Below are 27,407 nucleotides of genomic sequence, written 5' to 3'. Positions count from 1 at the left end.
AGTGACCTTTGTCAGGACTTATGACCCTGAGATTTTTTAATCAAGAAACCTGAACCTTTCATCTATTTTCGCACATCTTTATAGGACAAGTTAACGTTAGTTCTATCTGCAACGATAACATGGTAACCTTGTTAGTTGTTAAGAGAAACCCGAACTCCGGTACAAACCATAGGCTTCCAGTGCTTCGGTTGCCTGATTCTGTGAGCCCCCATAACATGCTGGACAATGAAAAGGTGAGGTGCGCCTAGTAGATATTGATCAATACAATTGGGTCCACAGTCGGCATGAAACAACAAGGGAGTAGAAACAGAAAGAAATTGACGGCCCCACTGTTACAGGTATGAAGGCGGTTTCAGGGTTCGCAGATACTGAATGGATAAAACTAGTGTAGAATGACAGTTCGGAGCTTGGTTCTATTAGAATTCTTTTGCATTCGACGTGTTCGATTTTGATAATCTCAGACTATGAGACACACACGTGGTGAGACGGTGAGCCAGCTGCTGAGATGTAACACTTGGACATGAGACCGTAATTGTCATTAAACACGTGCAGGAAGATCACTTATTTTCTCTATTTGTCTATTTCTGTCGTTGAGAGCTTTGGACGTCTTTCTTACCAAGAGGGTAGATTTTTGCCGGTGCGTTAGCACCGGCTTTGAGACAGAAGAAGCGGGTCTTTCAATGGATGCATTTTCAATGGATGTATTTTCAATGGATGCATGGATGCATGGATCGGTCACTTTAACCAAATAGCCCTTCTATACATGCTATTGCGTAATCGAGCAAGCGTGGCCGAGTGGTTTACAGCACGGTACCTATCGTAGGTTCGACCCCCCAGTTGCTAATTTTTTTTCTTTGTTAGACAAATCTCATGTAGTGTTTTTTTTAATAGAAGAAAGACCAATTCAGTAATTCGATGTTTAAAAACTCTTTTTTTCGTGTGATTTTGTTTAACATCCAGGCTTTTTCCAAAATACGCACCGGCCAGCATTTTTCAGAAGCTTTCTTGTTTTGACATTATCATAAGTTCTTTGGTCAGAAAACTTGGCCATGATCTAACGTTAACGAAAACCTGCCGTGAGTTTCGTGCGCTGTCAAACTACAGTGCGGAACGCTACCGTTAAATGAGACATATATCTGTACAGCTTTAATCACAGTTATATGGATGTATACAAGATTGTTTTTGATGAGTTCACTAAAATGACGATGACAAAAGCTATGCGCATCCACCTAGAAGGGTTGTCGAAGAATGGACCCCTCCCGTTAACGTTATTTCCAACTTTACATTCCATTAAAATGAATTGGTGTCCTACAGTCTCGACCACACATTAAGTTTCCACGTTGCAAACTGAACTTTTCTAGTGGTCACACAAAGTCGCTTTGTGCGCACAACGTTAACCTCCTTTCACATGACACATAATGTTCACAACGCTGTGATTATATAGCTCTAGCGACAGGGCTCTGTACTGCAGTACTTTGTGACGTGTCCTGCCCTGCGTATTTAATATCACAAAGAACGTTTTGTCAGTCGTTCGAGGAACATGGTCATTTGTATTGCCAGAGAGTTAAAGCGCAGTAGTACATGTATCCTGGAGAACAGTATATCTCATATCTGTTGACGTCTGAAGTTCGAGACTATGCGAGCCCTCGTACGCCACGCCTCGTAAAATCCTCGGCATTATTCGGCAACGTCCGCTAGCCCTCGGCAATTTTCGTAGTGACGAGTTCATCATGGCGGACAAGCTTCCATGGGGCTTGAAAAGTGAGGGCCTAACTCCAGGCTCTATGAAGGTAAATCGGACGTATTATACCTCACTTTACAGACCGTTTATTACATAAGGTACCCTAGAATGTCTAGAGTACTGAAATTGTGGGTGAGGAAGCGGTAGGATACTTAAAAGAAGCGTTTTAGTCGATGATCAACCAAGCGATTTTTTTCAGCATGGCGGCTATGATGATTTTTTTTATCATAGGAAACGTTATACTCACTGCAAGTAACAGCGTACCAGAATTCTCCTGGCAATACCCTCACCAACTACACACACAGAACATAGCTTAGATATGGAGCAATGCATCTTGGCTGAGAAAAAGCTTTCGTTTTCCAAGCAGATGGGACGAGGGCAGTATGTCATGTGAGCGGCAAAAAAAATTATCAGTACTGGAAGTATATGCTGTGATGTAGGTCTCTTGAGACGATTTCTAGGCCAAGTCATCGTGCAAATCTGTATTACTAGTGTCCTAGCTTTTCTGCAAGGTTCCTTGGTCATTTTGTGCAGAAGTGGCATTATGTTGGCGTCCTAGATGACACGTTGCCAATGTTGTTTTGTTGGTGAAACTTGTTGGTAGCAAGCATTTTTGTATGCAAATCCACACACTACCCTTACATAATGTGTAGTTGTACTCTATCATTTGTGTCAGAACTGCCAATTTCTTGAGGACTCGGACAATTGTATATGTGTATCATGAGAAGGTTGATGATCATGTTTAGGAAATTACTAGTACCATTAATTATTCATAACACACCTTTTGTTCTGTTCTTTTAAAAGTTTTACTTTTAGTGTTTCAGTCGTCACTGCCGCTAAGCGAAAGACTACAGTTTGTAGTAGAATTTTAAGGAATGCAGCAAAATACTTCGAAACAACTTACAAATTACAAGTTTACAAATTGAAGGAATCAGAAAAATAATGCTTTGAGCCCATGTCGCTTTTCATTACAGATTTCCTAATGCTAAAGAAAATGACCATGGAAGATTTTGCATAATTTTGCATTTTGTTGTTCAAGATCCTTATTGACACATGGGTCTGAAAATTATGCCTGATCGTATCATTAAAAGGCACATTAATGTAGAAACCAGCTTGGACACACACACATCTTGGTTTGACATAGAAAGAAAATTGCTGTTGCAAAATTGCAACCCAATTTGATAAGAATGCCAACTACATGAAGGCACATCAAACTACAACCAAAAGCGACTGCAGGCGGCATAAACTCCCTGGATTTTTTTTAACAATAGACAGGCCCTGAGGTGCCTGACTGTCCATCACAATTAGCAGCTCAACCAATGAGAGCAAGGCAATTGAGCAATGAGAGTGTGGCTAAGTGTCCAACAGATATTTGCATCTTTGTGTGTGTTTATGCATTTCTACGTACTGATAGAGGTGGGCATGGCGGCCAGGGGTTTTAGTTCGGTCTATAATTGCAGACATCACAATGTCTTAGATTTACGTGACCTAGGTCATTAGTTGCTTAAATTCTGAGGAAGAATGCAGTAGAATAGTCAGAAATTTGATGCGCTAATTTTTTGTGTTGGGATCAAGTTTTCGCTCTGTACTATGTGATAAGGTGTTTGAACCACCTGTAAATCCATTCCCTACTCAGAATGTAAAGAAAGGTACTGGTACATCCATGTTGCAGAGCATTTCTGAACAGAAGCTGAAGGCCTTCAGCGTCGGGCGGATGAACCAGAAGAAAACACTCAGCAAAAAGGAGCAAGAGGAACTCAAGAAGAAGGTAACTATACTCTGTAACTAGTCGTTATCATGGCCTCTTATTGCAGTGCTGTCATGCGTTTTTGTTCTAGCTCTATTGTCGTTGAAAGTAAAATTTTTGAAAAATTTTGGTCATGACTTGAGTTTGTTTGTTTCGAATTTAACACACCAAATCAGCAAGTTAACCATTTCTTGATACCAGTAAAAAAAATCAATGAATTGTAATTGCTAAGAAATTTAGATACATGCAGGTTTACATTGAATGCCTTCATGTAAATTAGGCTACAAAGCAAAATTTGGACCAGGACTTGCATAGCATTTATGGAATTTTAGCTCGCCCTTGTGGGTATTCTAACCTACCACATCTGTGTTTCTACCCATGCATAAGACACAGGGCCACTAACGAATCCTGCTTATATATCTGTTTGTATTTGTCTGTATTTTCTTATTAGGAGGAGGAAAAGGCAGCAGCTCAAGTTTTTGAAGAGTTTGTGGCATCATTTGAAGACAGCGCAAGTCAAGGACCAAAAACATGGGTTCGGGGGAATACTATCAACCCAGAAACCAAAAGCAAGTCTCAACATACTTATTGTTACACTTTACCCCTTGTAGGGGCTAGAATAGCTATATTGCCAAAGGTGGCTTTGAATATTTTTATTTTTTTATAGCTGTTACATTTTGCCCCATGGAAGCTTGCTTTTACCTCATAATATATATGGTATTGTACAAGTTTTGGAACATATGAGTAGGAATTTCTTTATTTACCTAAAGAAATATTCATGTTGCCACCCTTCCTATATATTGTTTGTTACACATGTATTGTGATTATAGACTTGGCAATAACTTGTCGTCTTACTCTGCAGAAGAAACTACTTCTTCCAAAAAAGGAGCCCTGTACAAGCCTGCTTCCAGACTACCACTCCCGGAACCTTCCATCTCTGCTATCATGAAACGAGAGCAAGAGAAAAAAGCGGTAATAGGAAATTGTTACTGTTTGAGGTCTTTAAAAATTTGCTTTTGGCAGCATTTGCTGTCTGTTTTAACTAAATTTAAGGCCTTTGTTTGTGATGTGTATGAATATTGTTGATTAAGTTGTCTATTTTGGTTGTTTCGATTGTGTTTTTGACCTACATATATATTCTGATCATCCATGACATAAATGGAAAGATATTTGATTTTATGGTGATATTATTAAGGCTGAAAGGAAAGCTTTGTATCTTCTTCCACTGATTTGCATTTGATGTCTTTTCTAGGAGACAGCAAAGAAGAAGAAAGAAAAGGATAAGAAGAAAAGTAACCTGGAACTGTTCAAGGAGGAACTAAAGATGTGAGTACCTGGCGTGTACAAGTAGCTCTGACTTCATCGTAACTTCTATTGTAATGAAATAAATGATGATGACTTTGTGTACGTTATTCCTAAAGAGTGTTGTGTTGAGAGAGTCAAAATCTTGCACAGAAGCATTGCAAAATGTTCACAGTTGTCATTTTCACCACTGTATGGTCATTGTATAATGTCTATCAATCATAGTCTATGACTGTCTTTATATGTTTTTGAAACCTCTGCTAGCATTGGGGTGTTTGACTATCTTGTATCATACACTTGATTCTGAAATTGAAAGAATGACATTTTGTATTTGTTAGACCATGATGATATGATTATATGGATGACATCCATGCCATTTCCAAAAATAAAAAAAAGTAATGAAGGCACTTTTTATTATTATTTGCACGCTCGTATCAGTTTTGGTGTGGCCAGAGGTTGTCATCCATATAGTCAAATCAACGTAGCCTTATTGCAATGCCTGTTGGGATGTTATTACTACAGTATACAGGAAGAGAGGGAGGAGAGACATCGCCTGAAAAAGCAGATGTTTGGGGTTAGCGACCTGGCGGGGCGGCAAAGCAGATTCGAACCCCTCAGTGAGACTAGTTTCTTATCTCTCAGCAAACCCACGAGTATGTTCCCAGTTTTTTCTTGTTTTGCTGATCTCATCCATAGTCTTCCACTTTAAGTTACTTCTTTTACATTGGATGATACTGTAAAGCTAGAAATATTTGCAGTGGTTTTATTTTCATTGTAATCTCTCAGTGTTCTCGCCAGGAATTTTTCACAGCGTCGGGCAGGGGTCCGGGGGCCGCCGAAGGCCCCTGGCGGGGTCCAGGGGCAGAACCGCCTATGGGGGGATCCAGGGGGGCGAACCCCCCCGGAAGCTCTTGCATTTTAGGCTATTGAGAAGGCTTATTGTATCAATTTTAGGGCCATATCTACGATAATCGCAGCAGTCACTTAACTTCTCTTCAGCAGTTTGACGTAACAATATTTCGGGTCAAAGCTTCACAGACTAAAAACTCATAAACAACAAACTTTACTCAGCTCAACATTACTTAAAAATATTGTCCTGGTTGCCATCCGAAGTTGAAGCGCTTGTTTATAGCGCTAGTATCGCTGTTAGCCGCCGTGCCGTGCGACTGTTGTTGACGGTCTCCCTGCGTCGCCGCCTCGCCGTTAGACTAGAGTTTAGACGATATTCCCACGGACATGTTTCAAGAAAATACCCGGTAAAAACCGCTATTCCGTGTCAGGTTCCATTCTTTAAAACATGTGGGACTCAGTGTTACAGTCTAATAAATATTTTGTAGAAGCACCGCTGTGGGAAAGAAGGTCCAAGGAATGTAATATTACGCAGCATGAAGTTCGCTGTAAACTTGCACACGGCACATGACTGAAACTGTAAACAACAGCCGCGTTTGATTGATAGCTGGCGGCCCTGTGATCAAATCGGAAAGATGCCGACACTGCCCTGGCGGTTTGTGGGCGGGGCCACACGGGGCTTGTCGGCGAAACTAACGCCCGGGTTTTACATACAAACTTACGATGGTTTGTATCTTACGAATGCCGATACAAAGAGCTTCAAATTTAGAACAGGAATTTTGGGAAAGCGACCCACTCTTGCTCCAGAATTATGTCGGAAAGAATTGATTCTATTTCCCGCGCTGAAATAAAAATTACGCAACTATCAGTAACAGCCTATGTTGGTCAACCCAGCTCACCAAATAAGGACATTCCCCGGGAACTGGCTATTCCGGGGAGGGACCCCACCCCACTGATCACTCGCAGCACACGCGCTACTCATTTTATATTTTTTTTTGCACGAACGCAGGGCGGCACACGCAAAATTTAGAACAGGAAATTTTGGAACACGACCGGTTCTTGCTCTAGAAATGTGTCAGAAATAATTGCTTCTATTTTCCGTACTGAAAAAGAAAGACGCAACTGCCGCGAGTAACAGCCTCTGTTTATCAATGCACATCGGCTGTTCCGGGGAGAGATCCCACCCCGCTAATCACGTGCGGGCAAGGCCATCTCGCGTCTGTGTTTACATTTCCGCGCGCGGGAACGCAAGGGGTGGAAGGGGCTGCCGGCTGCGAGACAGCGGTACGGCGGGCCGGTGCTGTAAAACACCTCCCTTCGAGTTGATAACTTCCTGAAACAGCGAAGGCGCGTGCTTGGCGCGTGCCTATGTATTTTTACTACGATATTTTTCTTCTATTCCCCATTTTTTTGCCGCTACGCTGGATGAAAAAGCAGCGTAGCGGGCTATTTACAGCGTCATTTTTCCAGCCCACAGCGTATCGGCCCGCTATGCTGAAAAGGCCTGGCGAGAACACTGTCTCTCTTTCGCTAATTCTTGAAAATGCAAAGTTGTGTTTCCATTTTATTTCTGCTGTACTAAAAATTGTTTCAGTAGTGAACTTAAGAAATTGCAAAAACCTCATTTCATCATATATTTCAAATACAAAGTGACGACAAAAAAAGAATTAAAGAATTCTCTCAATAAAGTCTCTCATAAAAGAATTTACAGTACCAAGGTAGCCAATTTCAAATTAGAACCTCATGTTCTGGTAATTGCAAGTTAGATCGGAAAAAATTACTTTGACAATATTGAGGGGAAAATTACTTTGACAACATTGAGGGGAAAATTACTTTGACAAAAAAAAAAAATGACAGAAAATTATCAACAATAGTGTCCATTTCCCACTTTCTAATTCTAGCATGATTTCCAGATATCAATTTAGAAGTTATTTGTAAAAAAATAATTGTTAAATAATGTTGTACATGAGTGATAATATCTTTACACACCTATGTGGCCACTGATACTGGTTGATTTGTACATAACTTTCTTGAATATTTATTGTACATAACTTTCTTGAATATTTATTTCCTTCAATTACTTTTCAGAACAAATTATAGTTTGCCGTTTTGATTTGTGTATAATGTAGAAATGTATCCTTTAACTCAGAGTCACAGTTATTGATGTCTCTGATTCAAGTTGGAGTAAAACATTTACCATCTTGATCCTGTCTTATAGTGGTTGCTGTACAGTGCCATTTAGTGCTACGTACCTAAAACTGGAACTTGACTTGTCAAAACGTTTAGGTTCAAGTCCCAAAGAACCTAAATGTCGGAACCAAGTCCGGACTTGCAAAAAGCTATCACTTATATTATCTCTTTTGTTCTAAACCATCTAAAACCTTCCATAGATTATGACATTTGTACTGGAAAAAGACAAAAACAGTTTTTTTCTTTATTACTGACCTTTTGTGTTTACTACTGATTGTATAGAACTTGCATGTGTTTTTCACATTGCTTGCAATTTTATATGTACCCCCCTAAAAAAAACCTATTTTCTAGCACACATTATATTTAATATGCAATGATGGGTTCAGGTCCGAACTTACAAGTCCAGACCTGAACCTGAACCGCTGGACCTGAATCCGGACCTGAACCTGAATATGAGTTTAGGTACGCAGCAGTAGTGCCATTGTTGTGGTACCAACCCTTAGTAATTGTAGACTTGTGTCTCTGTGCAGTGCTGGAGTATGAGTTTAGGTATGCAGTACTAGTGCCATTGTTGTGGTACCAACCCTTAGTAATTGTAGACTTGTGTCTCTGTGCAGTGCTGGAGTATGAGTTTAGGTATGCAGTACTAGTGCTATTGTTGTGGTACCAACCCTTAGTAATTGTAGACTTGTGTCTCTGTGCAGTGCTGGAGTATGAGTTTAGGTATGCAGTACTAGTGCTATTGTTGTGGTACCAACCCTTAGTAATTGTAGACTTGTGTCTCTGTGCAGTGCTGGAGGACTACCAGTCTGGATCTCACGATACAGGGGACCCATCAACTACAAACTTGTATATAGGAAACATTAACCCAAAGGTAGAGAGACCTCCATATTATATATCAACCTTGTCTTGTTTTTGCCTCCACTTGTTCAGGCTTTTCGGAACACGACAGTACTGGGGACCCTACCACTACAAACTTGTACATAGGGAACATTAGCCCAAAGGTATTTTGCTTTCATCATGTAACACTCTGCTTATGTAACACTGTGTAAATGGTTCCCTTACCAACTAGAACCTCGGGAAATGTTTTCTGATGTTTGTTTCGAAGACACAAAGCTAAGAGTTAAACATAGATTTCAAAGAAATTTTTGGCCAAACTCTCACCCTTCTTTATAATAATTGACCCACTTGTTATTTTAGACATGTGACCAACAAATGAGTGTTGGTTTTGTTGACCTGTTAAGGCTACCTTTTGTAGCCTGGGTACCATCCAGATAATAGTTAGCTCCAAGGTTTGTTATATGCTTTATACAGTCGCTTCTTGCTCCGACATTTATTATACACTATATACAGTTGCTTCTCTGCTGTTCTGTCTGGGAACTTTGACATCGCGTCTGGAATCGTCCAAATTTTGGACGAGGGCGCTGATTGGTCCCTACACATGAGCAAATTAAGGATTGGGTTCAAGTACTCGTTTGAACAGGCGTTCTAACACCCGAAATGCCCTCTGTCCGCTTGCCTGTTGTCATCGAACAAGGGCTCTAGAACCCATTCCTTACTTCACTCATTAACTGACGTAACCACCAAAAGATTTGAATGTACAGTCCCCCAGATTGGTAGCAGAAGTGACCATTGGAGTAAACTAACTTCCTGGATGGTACCCAGGATATATCTTTTGCGGATGGAGTGCAAAAATTTTGAAGTGTGAAAGCGCAACTCAATTGTTCAGTATGTGTTTGCGAAGTGGAATGAAGATGTTCAGCATATCATGACAAGTTGTTGAACTTTGTGGTTCCAGATGACAGAAGAGATGCTGTGCCAGGAGTTTGGGAAGTTCGGACCCCTAGCTAGCGTGAAAATTATGTGGCCCCGAACGGAGGAGGAAAGAGCCAGAAACAGGAACTGTGGCTTTGTAGCATACATGAACAGAAAGGATGCAGAGAGAGCACTAAACGCGCTGAGAGGTAAGTATGGTATATAGGGATTCTGTATACTTTGTTCATTACACAAAAAAATTACAATAATATGCTCACCTATTCTTTGGCTTGTTGCACTGTCATGTTTGCTAAATGTTTATGGAGTTGCTTCAGTGTTTTTTCCAGGGAATTATGTTGCTTTAGTTTTAGCCCAGTTCTTGGGACCGTTTTGGAAATTTGTGATGGAAAAAGTCTTATTACTACTTAGACCAACAGTTAGTTTGTTTTGTTGCGGCCTCGTGAACAATCCTACCACAAAAAATAGTTGACACTGCCTCAAGGAATAAACGCCCTTTTCTAAAGGACTATAAAGATAAAGTTGTTACTGTCAGTGACTTTGTGCTAACGGAATATTTTCATCTCCAGATAAGGAAATTATGAGTTTCAAGATCCAGCTGGGCTGGGGCAAGGCGGTCCCCATCCCTCCTCACCCTGTGTACATTCCTCCAGCCATGGTTGAGCTAGCCCTCCCCCCACCCCCCTCGGGGCTGCCTTTTAACGCACAGCCCAAACAGCCGCTCCCTCCGGACAAGCGCCCGCCCCCCGGGATGATACTGAACGGACCTCCCCCCGGCATGCCCCAGGAGGAGTTTGACCAGGTACTAGGACAGTGTGAACTGGTGGGAGTAGTCAGTAATGCTATAGGGCTGGGCTGGGGAGGGAGATGCTTGGATTGGTCACCTGCAGATGGCGTTTGACATGTTAAAACTTAAAACTGCAATCATTTTGCAGAGCTACCTCTACATTTACTTCGAGCAGTTTCTTAACAAAAGTCTAGCCGAAGTTTGAACTTATTAGAATGGAGAATGGCTTTGCCAAGTATTATCTGTAAAACATAGCCATTGAAATAATGAAAGACAATGTTCCAAAAACTCTGCAGTACTTTGCAGTCAGTTATTGTGGTATTAGGAAGAGGAAAACCACAAGTACTATTGGAGATGAAAAGATTTATTGGGAAAAAAAATTTGGAAAATCTTTACCTTCAAAAGATATGTCAGTTTTTCTAATTCCATTGTAAAACTAGACCCAAACATATCTATGTTGTCAATGCCAAATAAAACACTAACAGTTGCATTGATGACCATTCTTGCACCTTCCTTTACCAGCCTGGTGTAATATTTTGTACACGAAAGGCTACATGTGTATTTTCCATTCTTTATTCATTCCTACATGTATGCCAAGGTTTTACCACCTTTGTACCTTGTGGTGGACATCGGTAAGTGCATACAACGATGAAGAAAAGTCTCTATACTACATGTAGACATTTTGGAGTGGTAGACTACCGTAGAGTACTAGTACATTGTGTATAATGTTGTTTTTGTCTGGCCAAAAGTGCATGCATGATTTTAACCCCTTTGAAAGATCTTGACTTCTATGTTGATTCAGTGTTATGCTTGTTCCTATGGATGGGTTAGTAGTGGTGGCCCCTCCTAAGGCGTAAAGTGGGATATTCCAACAAGGGACCTGAACCATTGGTACTACTGATGACACGAGTACCATGTGTGTATTGTGTCGTGGGTTCGGAGGTGGTTCTGGTGTCATCGACTTGTAGCTCAGATGCCTTGATTGGTACACAACCACTTTGAGTCATAGGATGGGAAACATGCTAGCCAACCATGGGGTTGCTCTGCTGCATTTAGTGTGGTCATTTTGCATGCCGCTTTCTGCCACCCTATTACTGACACCCCTCTGTTCTCATGTTGTTTTACACAACGACCAGACCTTGTACAACGCCGTTGTCAAAGTGGTTATCCCCACAGAAAGGTATTCTTCACTTCATTTAGAGATTTTTTGACAAAAATAAGCAAATTTGGCATCTAAAACAAAATGTGTGAGAAAGAGGGACAACCTGAAGATGGGGAGAAGACATCAGGAAGACTGGCTGGGCGCGGGAGAGGACGGCAGGAGGGACGACATCCGATTTTTCTACGGAGGAAGTCGGGCAGAATGCATTAGTCATAGATCCTTCCATAGCAGCGCATTTGTAGACATCTGTATGTGGCAAAACATAGCAGAACATTTGCTCATACCAATGCAAATTTTTGCTATGCAGTCATTTTTCCTCAAGCATATGCTGCAAGTCCTAGTGCTGATTCTGAACAGTAATGACAGTTAGACATGGAGTTTCCTTCTCAGGTTTCATTCGCTACTCCTGGCCTTTCTGTATTCTCGATGTCAAATTTGCATGTCCATAGACACAGCTTGATTAAGGAACCAAAAATACTAACAGACAGATTTCTGTAAATCATTTACATCCTTATCAGATTTATTACTTGCAATCAGATGTCATTTTTTTTCGTTTGAAAATTACCGTCCATAACACACAGATATTCTAACATATAGTTATGATAAAAGTGGATGAGAATTAGAATAGCATATGGCTAATAGTAAGGTGATGTTTTCGTTGTAGAACTGGTACATGTACAATGAACATGCAAGAAGGAGGATAGACAAGGGCACAGGGAAATGTACTAAGAGTCTAAAATAACGACATCCCAAGAACTAAAGAAGTGAAAATTTGAAGTTTAAAGGCAAAATGCTGTTCAAAATGATCAAAATGGTTAATTGATTTTAAACATTCTTATGTGTACTGTATTTGAAGTTTTTCTGAAGGGAAAGTCAAGTAAGAAGAATTCAAAACAATATATTTCTTTGTAGACTATTTCCGCATAAAACTGTACAAGTAGAAGTAGTAGTAGGATGTTTTATTTTTTCCTCTGACAGCCAATTTGCGGCCTGAAGGCCAAATTATCATACTTGTTTACAAGCACACATAAGTCCAGTCTGCAAGCCACCATACATGTACCTATCCTCCTTATTTGCATGTTCTTGGTGTTGTGCCCTATTGCCTTGTTTCTACGTGTGTTGGTTGGATGCTGTATTTGCAGGCCGCTCCTTCAACTGATCCACCGTATGATCGAGTTTGTCGTTCGCGAGGGGCCCATGTTTGAGGCTATGATCATGAATAGGGAGATAAATAACCCTATGTTCAGGTAAGCACATGGCTGTGGGATGGGTTGGGGGATCGTAGACCTGTTATCCATCTATTCTAGCTCCTTTGATCTCTTTATTGCAGTATAGTCTGGCTCTTGGTAGAGAATTGACTGGCAGTTTAATATTTTCCTGAAATCTAGGCACCAAGTCTTAAAGGGAGGATAGTCTAAGTCTCATGAGCTCTAGTCTCAGTGGCTGATGGGAAGTTTTAACCCAGTCAGAATTTTATGTTATCCAAATATTCTAGCTCCTTTGATCACTTCATTGCATAATAGTCTTGCAGATGTTGGTAGAGAATTGACTGGTATTTAAGTATTTGCCCGAAATATAGGTGCCAAGTTACATGGGGAGGGGACGTTTGACTTTGTGAGAAATTATTCCAATTGACCTGAAATTTTGCAGACCATAAGGTTCAAATGTTAGAATGGGGCCAGACTTTTCTGCATGGATGTGATGTTTGAGTAAGATCAACATATGGTTGAGTGAACTGGAGTTAGAATAGGATGGATTCCTAGCTATAAAAATTGAACTAAAAAGATGACAGTGAAAATATACAAGCTCACATGTCTCGGATCACCGAAGTGCACAAAATCAACTGATTTAAAAAGGAGTAAAAATTGTGTCTTGATATTACAACATGGGAGATGAAATTGAACTTAAGACATCCATGGGAGAGTGAAAAAAGCTATAAGGATGTTGCAAATGCAATAGCTGGAATTTCTATTTTTTTTGTATTCAACTTCTTATACCTCAGTGTCCCAAACCTGCAGTTACCTAATGGTAAAGTAGCAAGAAGTGCTGTTTGTCAAGTTTTGGTAATCCACAGGTTATGGCAATAGCTGCATATGGTGGTGGGTAACTTGCAAATGAAAGCACAATTTCTTTACACACATTAGTTTATATGTGTCTGATACATTAGCTGGCTTAAATCATGTTTTTGAATGGTCCTGTGAGTAGTTCCTACAACATAAAGGTTTGTAGTAAGGTAAAAGTATAATTGCATATACTGTAGTGACTTTATTTTTTTTTCTTGATTTGATTGCTTTCATTGCTTTTGCAAGGTCCTTAGTTTGAAAGTCTGTCAATGAATTTCTTGAGATTGTATTTTTCAAAAGTATGTTTTTGGTTGTTAACATTGTATCATTATAGGTTCCTGTTTGAGAACCAAAGCCCTGCACACGTGTACTACAGATGGAAGCTCTTCTCCATCCTGCAGGTAAGGCTATAGCAGTACAATGTACAGAGGGAAGAAAAGCAAGGCTAGGACTGAATGTTTAAGCTCCTTCCTTAGACCATGGCTGGGAGTCAAAGCAATAGGTTGTGTAGTTGGGAGTTGCCTAGGTTGCCCACCCAGTCATAGCCAGCTGACTGAATTTTAAAAGATCAAAGTTTAGAAAGTCATACTCTTGGACATAATAGTAGGAGCTGGAGCTCAAGTAGAATAGATTCTAGGCTCTTCCCAACTCAAGCCATGGGAAGGTTTTAAAATTTGTGACTAGATTAAGGTACAGCACTACAGAGGTTTTATCCTGGTATCTAACATATTACAGCTGCGTGGTCTCTTCGTCTTCTGACACAAATTTGCATGAGAGACTGGACAGCCGTACTAGTTTTAGACCAGGCTACAGAGGTTTAGGCACAGATTAAAGATTGAACAAGCTTACCCTCATTACACTTTGCATATGGACAGTACAGTATCTGGTTAATTTGTAACTACATGTACTGGTATTACAGTGTTTGGTTCTGTTGTTTTTCTTCCACAGGGAGATTCCCCACAAAAGTGGAAGCCACAAGAATTCCGCATGTTCAAAAGCGGGTCCCTGTGGCGGCCTCCTCCCATGAACCCTTACCTACAAGGCATGCCCGATGATGTGGTTACCACAGAGATGCACGACGAGCCAATCAAACGTGGAGCTCTGAAAGACAAGTGAGACTTATATAGTTAGACTGGCACTAATTAAGCTATTGATGAATGCAGTGACATTGTTTAACTGTAGAAAATATATTGGACAACAGACACTTAATATCACATTTTACACATGGAAACCTTTTTGGTATCATATATCTATAGCACTATATGAGCTTAATTTTCTTAGTTCTTTCTTGCTTTGACTAAAGTTTGAGGTAAAATGAATGGGGAAAAGAGCATTTACATTGCTGCAGAAAAGCCTAGTTTTATTTCAAGGGATTTTTGTTATGGAGTATGACTGTGTTTTCATATAACGAAATTTTGGTCTGCTTTAGCCAAAAATAGTTCCATAACCTCTTTAACATTGATCATACAAATGTACATGTAATGAAATTTTCCGTGTGCAACTTGTGAAACAAAGATGTATATTTTGTAGAAGAGAAACATCCAGTAATGCTGATGTTCCTTTGCAGTGACAGCAATGAAATTTTACATGTGCAACTTTGCAACAAAGATGTACATTTTGTAGAGTAATACCTAATAATGCTGATGTTCCTATGCAGTGACAGAGACAAGTTAGAGGACCTTCTCCGTGGCCTGAACCCTGAGAGACCTAAGGTGGCAGAAGCCATGTTGTTCTGTCTGGACCATGCTGATGCAGCAGAAGAAGTGGTGGAGTGTATTGCTGAGTCCCTGTCTATTCTCCAAACACCCCTGCCAAAGAAGGTACAGTAAACTCATTTACTTTTGCATGGACTTAATTTTGTGGTAGAAAGGGAAAAGAGGATTTTGTGTAATTCGTATTTGAAACAATGTCATCGTACAAAAGTAATGCATTGGAAACATAATGCAGAGGTCACAGCAAAAATTGTAATAAGTAAATTCTGCAAACAATTTCAAAGATTTACCGTCTACATGTACTGCCCTTTTGTAGCTCAGAAGTTGTTTTGTTTGTCATATACATTGTCTATTATTTTTGAATGTTCCTATGGTTCATAAATTATGTTTTGTGACAGAAAATATTGTGGTAAATCCTTGTTGACCCTTTTTTTATCGTATTGTTGAAAATCCTACTGCAATTGAAAAAAAAAACTACAAAAAATGATTGTTTCAATGATGGTATCCACTTGAGAAAAACACAAAATATAGCTTGTTATTAATATGATATTGATGTCAGTTTTATTTACTAATATTTGGTAAATCTCATGATAAGTCGATACTGACTGAAGTGACTGGTAACCTTGCTAATGTGTTATCATCAAACTGAAATTTCTGTCTCTGACTCCACAGATCGCCCGGCTGTACCTAGTGTCAGACATCCTCCACAACTCATGTGCAAAAGTGCCCAACGCCTCCTTCTATAGGAAATTGTAAGTATTACAACAGAATGTTATTTTAAAGATTTGCAGAAGTCTACAGATAGCATTTTTGCTATGGATGTTTTGCTTTAGCTTATTTCATGAGTACCTACTCTCATGTCCCTAATAAACGTACCGGGACGTTTATTTTTTTCCCAGGAAAATTCCACCCGGTACGTTCTTATTTGGGACGGTACGTTTATTATTTTTTTGAAAATTGGGGCTTTGCTAACCAGGGACAACCGCATGATAAAAAGTTTGAGGTTTTCTGTCCATATGTCCACGGTATTTTTGCTCAAAATTCACTATTTTCGGCCGAAGCAGCTCGGATTTCCCCTCCACTGTGACCCAAACATCCTAGCGATTATGTAAAATATCGGTCGATTTCGCTATGAATGCACAAAGTTAATGTTATTATTGGGAAAATAAGCCGCCACACTGACGTTTTGAAGCACAATTTTTTATATAAACAACTTTTACAGTCTCTATTTACATCGTAAATGAACACGCTGATCACATAATTTTTGCATGTACAGGTACAGTATATTTCCGACCATGTGGTTCCATGCGCTATCGGCAGCGACAACGGGGCGGACGAATAATTCCTTCACATAAGAAACAACAATTAGAACCTTCTTTCCCTTGTAATGTGAGTTTTGGGGCCGCAAATTCTCCAAAAACAGCAGAAATCCGTCAGTAAAAACAGCTTTAAACTTGAAGAAAAAGACTGAAACTGATCCAACATGGCTGCCAGGAATAACACGCACTGACAGTAAAGCTAGCACCCTGTTGCGGGCCAGATTCGAATCACTAAAATGAGGCCGTAAACGGGTGAAAATGATTTTATTTCGGTGTAATGATGGGCTCAAAATGTCATATATATTTTCAGAGTGTTGAATTTCAGAAATAATCATAAAATTTTCTAATTTTAGCGGTTTCTAGTGTCAAAATATAATCTGTAACATATTTAGTATTTGTGGCCTGAATGCTGGGCTACTTCACAGACGAGCTCTCACAAAAACTTTGTGAACAGTTTGTGTCCATTTTGGGAGTGTTGATGTGTGTTTTAATTGGTGGTTATGTCTAAAACATATATGGTTGAGTACTTGGAGCTATATTTATAATGATTTTATTGATATGCCAGTAATTTTAAGTAATGTACAAAAATATTTATTGATTACTTGCTTCAAGTTCTGAGTAGAAAATTCATGTATCATGTAAATTTTCACGTTGAATTTGAAAGCACTGTTGGCCCCCGGTTAGGAGTATGTATACCTTTCATTAGAAAATGGAGAAAATATTATGATTTGAACAAGATATCTATAGTTATTCAATATTCATTATTCATACAGCTATATTTAACTGATTTGGTGATCAGGTATAAGTAAATGAAAATAACCTACCTGCTTATTATCTTCTTTCCCTTGAACAGAAGTAGCATGGACACAGTCTACGTCATGTCAATTTGGTCATTTTCTGGGGGGTATGTTTATTCCGGAGGGTATGTTTATTAGATTTTGAAGATTTGTCCGGGGGGTATGTTTATTCCAGAAGGTATGTTTATTAGGGACATGAGAGTAACAGGGATTTGTTTTGTTTTCAGCTTTGAGGGAAAACTGCCCGAGATTTTTGCAGACGTCTGTGCTGCCTACAAGAACATTCAGGGTAAAATGAAGGCAGAACAATTTAAGGTTAGTGTGCAATGTCTTACAAAAATCTAGATTAAGACCCGAAGCACCTTCTCAATAGGTATCACTTAGTTAGCATGCCAATGACCATCGGAGAAGAAATATTTGAGGTAGACATATGTATAAAAATTGTGTAATTCCATAAATATTTGTATGCCAACTTATAGTTAATTTAATTGTGGTGGAAATGTAGTTTTTACCTGGTACTATTATCAGACACAGTGTGTTATAAGTCAATGCAATTCAGTAATGTATACATACATATCACTACCATGTTGATTTTGAGAAAGTTTGTTTCTGATTTTGTATGTATTTCTGGTGTTTGATTGTATGTAATGATTTTTTGTAGCACAAGGTGATGAGTTGTTTCCATGCCTGGGAGGACTGGGCCGTCTATCCGGAGAGTTTCCTTATCAAACTACAGAACATCTTCCTGGGACTGGAGACCCTGTCTGATGAGGCAGACACAGAAAAGGTTTGTACATGTACCGTAGTGGTGGGTACGGTACAGAAAATTCAGGTACAGGTCCAGAGGATCAGGTCTGTTCAGGAAATGTTTAGGTTAGATGAACCAGTTAGCCTATTCCTTAAGTATTCCTAAAAATTAATTTCGAGTACAAGATATAGGGAGAAATAGACCAAAGAAGCTTAACAGCAGAGCTTAGCCCCACTGACATACCATGCAGAAACTGCACTTCTCCCTCTGGCAGAGTGTACAGAAACTGCAGTGAATAAAAGTGACAGAAACCAAAAACAATACTACAATGTGATTGAAGTATCAGCACTTGGAGAACAGTCATAATATATCACTTGTTAGGAAGGTCAAGGTATTACAGTTACCTTGTTGAAACGGCCTTCATAACTTTCTTATTATTAATATTAGTTGCTGATGTTGTACTTCAGTTCCATGCAGTAATGTTGAATGTTGATGTTGTATGTAGGGAGGAGACACACCACCCACTGGTGCTACCAGGGAACTGTTGATGCCAACACAGCCCATTCAGGACACCAAGGCCAAAAAGGTAGTGACTTCATATACATGTATTTTCATCTATCACTTAGCCTGGTTAACATCATTAATGTGAAATATTGAGGTGTTCAGAAAATTTCCCATTTTTATGAAGCCATTTTTTCAAGTCTTTAGTATGGGTTTCAATGGGATGATTGACAAAGATCAAAGCCCATTTTTGACCAAAAGCAAATAGAAAATAAAGTTACTAAGGCTAAAAGTTGTCAAAGAAGTATCCAGAAACTTATCGCAAAAGTACTTTTCAAGCTCTACCAAATATTTCTTAAGAGCTCCCCATTTAAAGTTTGCCCATTGGTTGTTGTATTATAATATGTTACACCTGGCTGTAATGTTACACCTTAGTGCTTTATAATGCAACTGCTCCCATGTCCAAGTTCAATGTCAAGTGACCGATACAATAATGTTCTGGGATTCAGAAAAAATTTACTAGCAGAACCAGAGCACTCTCTTCTGGAGTACAGTATGGCTTTAAATCAGAATGAACAACGTTTCCATAAAGATAAGTTATTGTCTGAATGATTACAGAAGGAAGAGAAGGAGGAGAGAAGGGTGGTTGAATCTGTCCCCAGTACAGCTGTGGAGATAGACGGTGTGCCCATCATGGCCAAGGCTGGCCTGGACGGAATTCTCCTAGATGTGGACGGCATTCCGATCAAGGAAGGAGAAGACATAGGTAAGATAGAACTGCAAGACAACAGCAGCAGGCTAAATTGATGTGTTAAATGCTACCAATTGCTACATGAACACTGTTAAAGGAATTTGATGTTATTTTAAGGAATTTGATGTTATTTTAAGGAATTTGATGCTATTCTAAGGAATTTGGTGTTATTTTACTTAATTTACACCCTGTTTAGGAGCATTTTGCAGCATTTCGCAGATTTTGTATCACTGCACACCCCCGTCAAATGTGTGAAAACAAAAATGAAAAGAAAAAAATATTTGACAGACATGAAGCCACTCTCTCATTGGTCAAACCACAAATTGCTGTGGTATCATTGGTTGACCTGCTATTTGTGATTGACTGTTAGGATCAAATCTAGTATGATATTTGTGACTGAAGTTAATTCTCAGTCAGGAACTACATGGTATATCTTTACCTGGGTCACAAAATATCCTTACACAACTTTTCCGTCAAACTTGACCAAATACTGTAAATCCATTTGATATTGTGGCCAGTAATTTCAGCAGTTGGGAGGAATGGGACAAGCTCACGACATTTAATTTTAGCATTGGGAAGTAGGTTTTAGCTGGCCTTGTCACAGCAATCAAGTAATTACGGTGATGAGATTTTTACAGTTGAATAGCGACCTCTAAAGTCGCTAAGATTACGTGAACAAATCAAGAATTACGGTAGACCCTGTATCTGCAATTACTAGTAGATAGGTTATTTCAAAGTTAGTCCAAGTGAGCACTTTTTTACTGACTTGTGTATAAACCTGTGGAATGTCGATTCTTTCCCCAGATGGAATCCCCATAGGAGTCAGTGAGAATGTGGATGGGCTGGTCATAAAGGTGGAAGACATAGACGGAAAACCAAGTAAGATCATGTCACCTTGTGCTGTAGGAAGTCTCATGTTGGTCTAGATGAGAAGAAAGTTAGTCCCAAATTTATTAAGGCCATATGAATGTTCTGTTGTGATTCTGGATAGTTACTAAATTTTGACTGACAAAAATGAGATATGTAGCTCTCTTCAAAATAGCTGGATTGATATTTGAAATAGGTTTAAGAAATATTGAAAAAGGTGCAATATTTAAATCAGTCAGGATGCATTTGATGTGACCAGCATACAACTAATGTTAAGAGATTATATACCTGTAGATAGTAGCAAGGACAAAAAATCTGTTTTTCTGTCCATTCACCTAGTATATGATTTACAGGAATGGGTCTTATTATAATTTTCATGGCACCCAAATGCAAAACAAAAACAGTAGCAACATACAATGTGACACTTGCCACTGTGTCCCCTCTAGAAAACTGGGAGTTATGATAATTATGGAAGAAGGTCTTATGTTCTTAAATTCTATTTTGATTAGGCAGTCAAATGAAAATTAGATTCTCAAATTATCACAGGAAACTGTGTCTTCTTCCATTAGAAAGTTGTGTTTTGTTTGTAATGTTCATCAGAGTAACTTCTTTCAGCTCTGTTGCCAGAAGTCAGTAAGTACCTGCAGATTGAGTTGTGCTTCTGATGCCATTTCTTATTTTGCTTTGTTTGTAGCACTTCAAAACAGTAGTTTGTTTGCACACAACATAACAGTCGCCATGCTGATTTGTTGAACCTGCAAAAGCCTGACCTACTGCATGTGTACACGTGAAAGTTCTTTCATTCTTTCACTTCAGACTCTTGTGGTACATAGTGGTACATGGGGCAGTAAGTTTCCTTGCTGGTTCAGTGCCTAGCCTTTCCCCAAAAACATGCTTGAGGCACATCCTTTAATACAAGACCCCCATTTTACGTCACTTTTGAAAACGGTTGAATTCTGACCCAGGACTTAAACTGGGGTCTTTCCATAACTGACTAGTTAGAAGTAGGAGCTCAATTCTGAGGCTTCTACCAGTTGAGCTAGAGGGACATCCCTTTTGTCATAAATGCAATCACATGTATGAATTCAACACTACCTGGCAGCTTTCAGGTTTAAGGAATCAGCATGGCAGACAGTACTTCTATAACACTTTGTGAGTACAAACATTCTCTATTATTGGTAAGCTTGCTGAAACAAATTTTCTTCAATTCTGTCTAGTTGATGACGACCTGGATGGACAACCCATGAAGGAAGGTAAGGAAAAAAAAATAGTTCAAGACATTTTGACAATATGAATTTGGTCTGAAATAGTTTCTACAATACAATGTTGGCCTCAATATATAATCAGTAAAGATGCACACAACAGTTCAACTGAAGAATTTTCCCTTCGACACAAGCATTAACAATCATGTCTATAGACTATAGTGACAACCGATCCACATAGACCAGAATTGTCGGTCCTCTGAGTGGTCTTACACAGTTATGCTATGTGAAGCATATATTTGATGTAAAGAGGAGTGAAGTTTTTGTTGCAATGGGTTAAACAATAAGAGCTTCAATAAAGTTATTTTCTTATGCAAAATGCAGAACCAGTCTTCAAGGTGGCCCCATCTAAATGGGAAACTGTGGATCCATCTGATATAGAGGCACAAGGTAAATCTTATTTCATTTTCATTTGTGTTAAAAGTCACTTTCTTTCTTAAACTGTCAGCAAGTACATTACTGTTTGACTTTTGAAATGTTATTACAACTATTGCTATAACTAAAGTGTTCTTGATGCTTGTTAACTACTAGTATGTGAGAATATATGAGATGCTCAAGTATCTTTCTTTTCCAGCAATGACAACATCTAAATGGGACCTGTTGGAGCAACAGGATGAGGATGATCCAGACCAGGATGACAAGTCAGTACATCTTTAATTTTAACAGGGAAAATCTACTTAATTTTACATTAGCAGATTTACTGAATGTACTTGGAGATTACACAAGCTGTGTAGTTTGCTTTAATTTTATGTTTAAACAATTTCAGGTCCTGGTCACTAACATTGTAGAGTCACAAATTTAGGGCATTCGTTTGGATAACTGCAACTGTCCTGTACAATTTACCTTTTTATGGAACAGGTTGTTGTAGATCCTTGCTTGCTGTTGCTTCTGTTACAGCCTGGTCAAAAATTCCACCACATCAAAATCGTACAATAGTCTATGAATAGTGTGACCAGGACGTAAGCCTTGCTATCAGTTCAGGATATTTTCACAGTGTAGCGGCATCTTTGTGCAGCAAAGCCACATGATAAGCGATGCAGGTGTGAGGACTGTGAGCATTGTATGGGGTCTAAGGGAATCCTCCCCCCGAAAATTTTTTAATATATCTCTCTCCTGAACATTATTCGTGAGTGCATTCGTATTTTCAGGGCAAATTTAGTGAAATAAAGCCAACATTTTTAAACCTTTGTTACAAAACAACAGAAAAGCCCCCTTTGCTGTTGGAAACACAGCATAGGGACCCATATCACAGCATAGGGGATCCAAATCACAGCGTAGGGGATCAAAATCACAGCGTAGGGGTCGCCTATGCTGAAAAGGCCTGGTGATATCACTGCAGTTTAACCCTTAGTAACCTGATGACGGTGTTCCCTTCTACCCACAGATCACAGGGTGACTCTCCAGACAAACCAGGCGATGATGATGATGTGGACGGGATGCCCATGGAGGACGATGGCCAGGATTCCCTGGGGAGGGACTACGACTCCAGAAGGGAGGTCCCACCTGACATCGCCGCGGAACTCAAGATGACAGAAATGTCCGAGGAGAAGAGAGCGCGACTCCGGGAAATCGAAGTAAGTAGGGAACTTGATTTTCTGTTGCACGAGTGTACAGATGTTTTGTACCTTGAATGGAAAGATTTTTTTCCAGTCTGAGCCAGTATCTCAAGTACACTCACTTGCATACATAGCCAATACAACCTGTGCGGACCCTAATACCCACATAGGCTGTGTTGCACAACCTCTCATTGTCATTGCTGATTGGGCCTGACCAGTAGGAGGGGTGCTAGAAGCATGATTTAGTCAGGCTATAGCCCTACCTGTTTCCATTAAACTCAGGAATGCAAAACAAAATTAGACATGTAAAACATATATGGACTTGTTCCCACTTTATCATTGGTAATTTTGAATGACAGTTGGGATGGTCTGTCAGTATAACACTAACTCAACTTCCTTGTCTCCTCCCCTCCCAGATGAAGGTGATGAAGTACATGGATGAGCTGGAGTCAGGGAAGCGGAGTCGGAAGTCTGGTATGTCCATGTCACAACAGGTCCAACACTACAGAGGCAAGCTGCTGGAGAGGGTGAGTTCTCTATGTACATTTGTACTAGCACAGAACATCTGCTTAAGGTGGACTCTCACTGCACTTGGGACACTGTTACGGCACTGCGGAATTCGTTCACTGTGGCACTGTTGTGTTATTTCCGCGATATTGTGTAATACTGTAAAAGTATGACTTAGAAGACAACAAAATACAAAAAACCTATATAAGAAAATTCGTTCTTTATCTATGAAATTCGTTGACTCACCTTCAAACCCCGCAGTGCTGCACCGGTGCCCCAAGTGCAGTGAGAGTCCACCTTTAGTGTAGTTCAGTGCAGTTAAAACTGACTCAAGGTTCATGTAAAAGTGTATGTCTCCAAGCAGATGCTGGGTGAAAAATGGTGACATTTTTTGACCGGTGGACCACTTGCACCAAGGTTTAAGTATATGTACATATGTTTTTCAGGAGAGAGAGAGGGAAATTGAGAAGATAAAAGAAAGACACCGGCTGGAGAGGCTGAAGGATAAAGAGGAGGTGTCGTCGCAGGATTCCTCGCCTCACCGCGAGAAGAAGCGCAGGAGAAGTCGGAGCCACTCTGCGAGCCCGTCGCCGGGGAAGAGGTACAGCTCCAGGTCGGGGTCGCCGAGGTCGGAGAAATCGGAGAGACATAGAACGGAGAGACCAGAAAGAAGATCAAGGTCACAGTCTGGCTCACCATCGTCTCACAGGTACTGCATACTGTAGATGCATTTAAGTTTGCAGGGATTTAATGTCGCATTAGCGGGAAAGTGGAGTGTTTGCGTTGGTTTTAAGTTGGTTTTAAGGTAGAGCCAAACACTGTAGTTACATTCTGTAACGGAAAAATGTTCGCAGTGGTTTTAAGTTGCGGTAAGACCTTGAACATGAAACCACCGTATATCTGCATTTACAGTACTTTATACCATTAGTTTTGTGTAAATATACAAACTTTGTTATAGTCTGTTCTGTAATGCCTTTCTATGTATTCAGAGACACCTCAAAACAGGACCTAAGTTGTGGTCTTCTGGTAGAGTAGACAAATTGAACAAATCTTCAATTTTGCAGTGGTTTTGTTTTGGCAGTTTTCGCAAATCTCTCCTCCACATTGACCTCTTCTCCGCAACTTATTGCCCATGCAAATACCCATTCTAAATGTATTACATGTACTGCGTACACTGTTGAATTGCAGCACTTAAAACACCTCGAAAACTTCTTTTCATTTCTACTGCAAAATCAAGTCCCTTGCAAAGATGAATGGAATGTTGTACTTGCCTACCAAAGCCTGTTGAAAACTAAACAAACACTTTAAGATGGGCTACACATACATGTACATGTTTGTTGTTCTGCATATGGAGGTGTTACTGTTGACTATGTATTATTCACTTTTTGCAGCCATATTTGCATGTTATATGTTGCATTCCATACATTTGAAGTCAACACTACGTTTTGTAAATGTTATTGTTATCAAAGCTACTGGATGAAAACATAATGTGGATGTGTTTCCAGCTATTTCCTGAACAGTGACTAAGACTTCTTGTCTTCCCTGTAGGACAAGTTCCCCAACCTCCACTAGCAGTCGCAAGAAAAAACGCTCCAAGTCCAGGTCGCCCAGAAGGTCACGCAGGTCAAGGTCGCCCAAGTCTCCCCGAAGGTCGAAGAGCTCCAGGTCCCAATCCCCATCCTCCGCCAGGAAACATAGTGTCAAGTCCAGGTCTAGATCCCCGCACAAGAAGTCTAGTTCTCACAAACATAAGAAGAGTAAACACTGACCAGTGGTGTTGTAGTTGTTATTGAACAGACATGGAGATTAGGCATACTGTAGGTATACATTGCAAAAGTCACTCAAGCTACTTGATATAAGTATCAACGGTCAGACATTTCAGATAGGATCGGTCATCAAAATGTACATGTGCATGACAAAAGATGGCAAATGTTGTCTGAAACGTCTGACCGCTATCTAGTAGTTTGAGTAGCTTTTGCGCTGTGTATCTCATAACTTGGATGTCTAACCTTCATCGACATAGTCATAGGTATGCTTGTCTCATGAAACAGTTCAAACATAAAGATAAAGAATGGACTATTGTAGTTTTGTATAAAGTTGTTTGTGTATAAAATGTTTGGGAACTAATTCAATGTCAATCATAACATTAACTCACCCAGCCTGTCATTATATGTGTTGAAAAATCGTTATGTTTTTCTTTAAGTCAAAACTCTAGCTTTCGTTAAGTGTGATTGTTAATGTCAATTCTACATGTATAAAAGCAGGGATCTATGTTTATGGGGAGAATGCCCACACATGTACATGTATCATGTCAAACTCTAAGGCCACTTTTTCTCGGTAGATATACCTGACATTACAATGTGTAATTACAAATACATATGCATTTTGGCGCATTTGCTCAAAGAACAATTGCACCTTTCCCAATGCCTTTACGATCTTTATTTTCTGTCTGTATTGACAGAAGAACTTACAGTGTTGTAGCCGTTTATAACATATGCCTTTCAGTGTCACTAGACAAGTCCTTTTGTACACATGGAAGCAACCAGCTAGGGAAAATAGAAGATATGGAATGATAAAATGTTTATATCAAACACCAATTGAACAGTGATCTGTTGATTAAATCTGAATTGAAAATTAAACCGTATTGGAACTCTCACGCTCCTTTGCTTTGTTCAATTTTTTATAGCTCAATGAAAGTTAGTGACCTGTAACATAACGGGGTGGGGATGGGGGTGGTATTGTTTCTGTGTTTACACATATAACTGAAGATGGTTTTGAGGGATGTACATGTACATGTACATTTGTACTTAGTACGTGAAATTTAACATGTCAGTAGTTACTGAGCAGTGATTTAGGTTTGGGTATTTATAACTAACTCCCCTTCACGTAGGTACATATCTTTAAGAAAGGCATGATTCACTTTTAATTTACCTAGTCAAGGTTTGCAGTCTGGTTCTGTCCTGAACTCCTGATGCAGTAACCTAATCTCCAAGCAAATGCGCCTTCTGTGATCTATCTCCCTTGTTATGCCCCTGCCCTTATTAGCATACGTGGGCATTTGCATAACTCCTCTGATTGGCTATCCTCCAAAATTGAGTTAATTGACCACCTGCCTGTGGCGTGCGGGAACAGGTGTAGCGCTATGAATAGTGAGTCCATTGGCTTTTAGTTTGAGTAGTGCACACTGCACCTATGCTAGTAGCTTCTCTAGATAGATTTCTTTGTTTAATTGCATAATCACATTGTCAAGTAGAATAGATAAAGGTACAATGTATGAAGGTGGTCAATTGAAGGGCCAACGGAAGCCAGGGAAACATACCCGGGTAAGAGTTGTCAACATTTGGCTATTCCCACCGCTAGAAATATGAACTACAATGAACCACTTCAGTGATGGAAAATTTCGGGGCGGGGGGATATTGTCTACCCAAGAAAATAGTAACAGTTACGTGAAGTCTGGTCTTACCCATGAAAGCTACAATTTAATGCAAGAACTGTTGTCTTTCAAACAAGCGTTGGTGTCACAAACAGGATAAGTTCATCAGAGGAAAAACTCGATGAAATTGTGTTTTCTAAGTAGGGTTGCACTTGCAGGCTATCTACCTGGTCACTACTGCAGTGTATTGTTTCAGCCGACATGGGCTAAAAAGGGGAAGGGAGTTGGCCGGAAAGTTATACCGCCATGTATTCCAATGTTTTATAACCAGTTACACCTGGTGCCTAGAGTATATACTTCACTTTACTCCTGTAAAAGAAACATGATGCTTATAGTGAAA

The 27,407-nt window shown here is 39.7% G+C and overlaps 1 protein-coding gene across 6 annotated transcripts; it reads left to right on the top strand.

Moving 5' to 3' along the window:
- The first annotated feature begins 1,600 nt into the window (after positions 1-1,600).
- On the top strand, positions 1,601-26,290 carry LOC118427251 (U2 snRNP-associated SURP motif-containing protein-like). 6 transcript variants are annotated; one of them, XM_035836926.1, is made up of 28 exons: positions 1,601-1,790; positions 3,378-3,509; positions 3,940-4,057; positions 4,351-4,460; positions 4,741-4,814; positions 5,313-5,407; positions 8,763-8,833; positions 9,628-9,793; positions 10,172-10,404; positions 11,526-11,569; positions 12,694-12,798; positions 13,949-14,015; positions 14,563-14,726; positions 15,272-15,434; positions 15,999-16,078; positions 17,670-17,757; positions 18,104-18,229; positions 18,696-18,776; positions 19,310-19,457; positions 20,247-20,321; positions 20,925-20,942; positions 21,527-21,562; positions 21,896-21,961; positions 22,146-22,212; positions 22,956-23,145; positions 23,544-23,654; positions 24,081-24,343; positions 25,183-26,290. In XM_035836926.1, the coding sequence occupies exons 1-28, from the start codon at positions 1,731-1,733 to the stop codon at positions 25,400-25,402; spliced, it is 3,171 nt and encodes a 1,056-aa protein (XP_035692819.1). In that variant the 5' UTR covers positions 1,601-1,730; the 3' UTR covers positions 25,403-26,290. The 6 variants fall into 6 exon arrangements, with proteins under 6 accessions (XP_035692819.1, XP_035692817.1, XP_035692815.1 ...); XM_035836924.1 differs by lacking the exon at positions 8,763-8,833 and adding an exon at positions 8,621-8,703; XM_035836922.1 differs by having other exon boundaries at positions 5,313-5,443.
- The last annotated feature ends 1,117 nt before the right edge of the window (positions 26,291-27,407 follow it).

The sequence above is a fragment of the Branchiostoma floridae genome, chromosome 12 (genome assembly GCF_000003815.2).
Source record: "Branchiostoma floridae strain S238N-H82 chromosome 12, Bfl_VNyyK, whole genome shotgun sequence".
NCBI classification, from domain to species: Eukaryota; Metazoa; Chordata; class Leptocardii; order Amphioxiformes; family Branchiostomatidae; genus Branchiostoma; species Branchiostoma floridae.
The sequence above is the reverse complement of the archived record's forward strand: the minus strand, read 5'-3'. Positions and strand labels throughout refer to the sequence as shown.

Bases quoted from the DNA above. Each gene is read 5' to 3' on its own strand.
- LOC118427251 (XM_035836920.1), top strand. From the start codon at position 1,731: ATGGCGGACAAGCTTCCATGGGGCTTGAAAAGTGAGGGCCTAACTCCA. The intron at 17,758-18,103 runs GTTAGTGTGCAA...GATTTTTTGTAG, and splicing joins TGAAGGCAGAACAATTTAAG to CACAAGGTGATGAGTTGTTT. The intron at 23,655-24,080 runs GTGAGTTCTCTA...TATGTTTTTCAG, and splicing joins GAGGCAAGCTGCTGGAGAGG to GAGAGAGAGAGGGAAATTGA.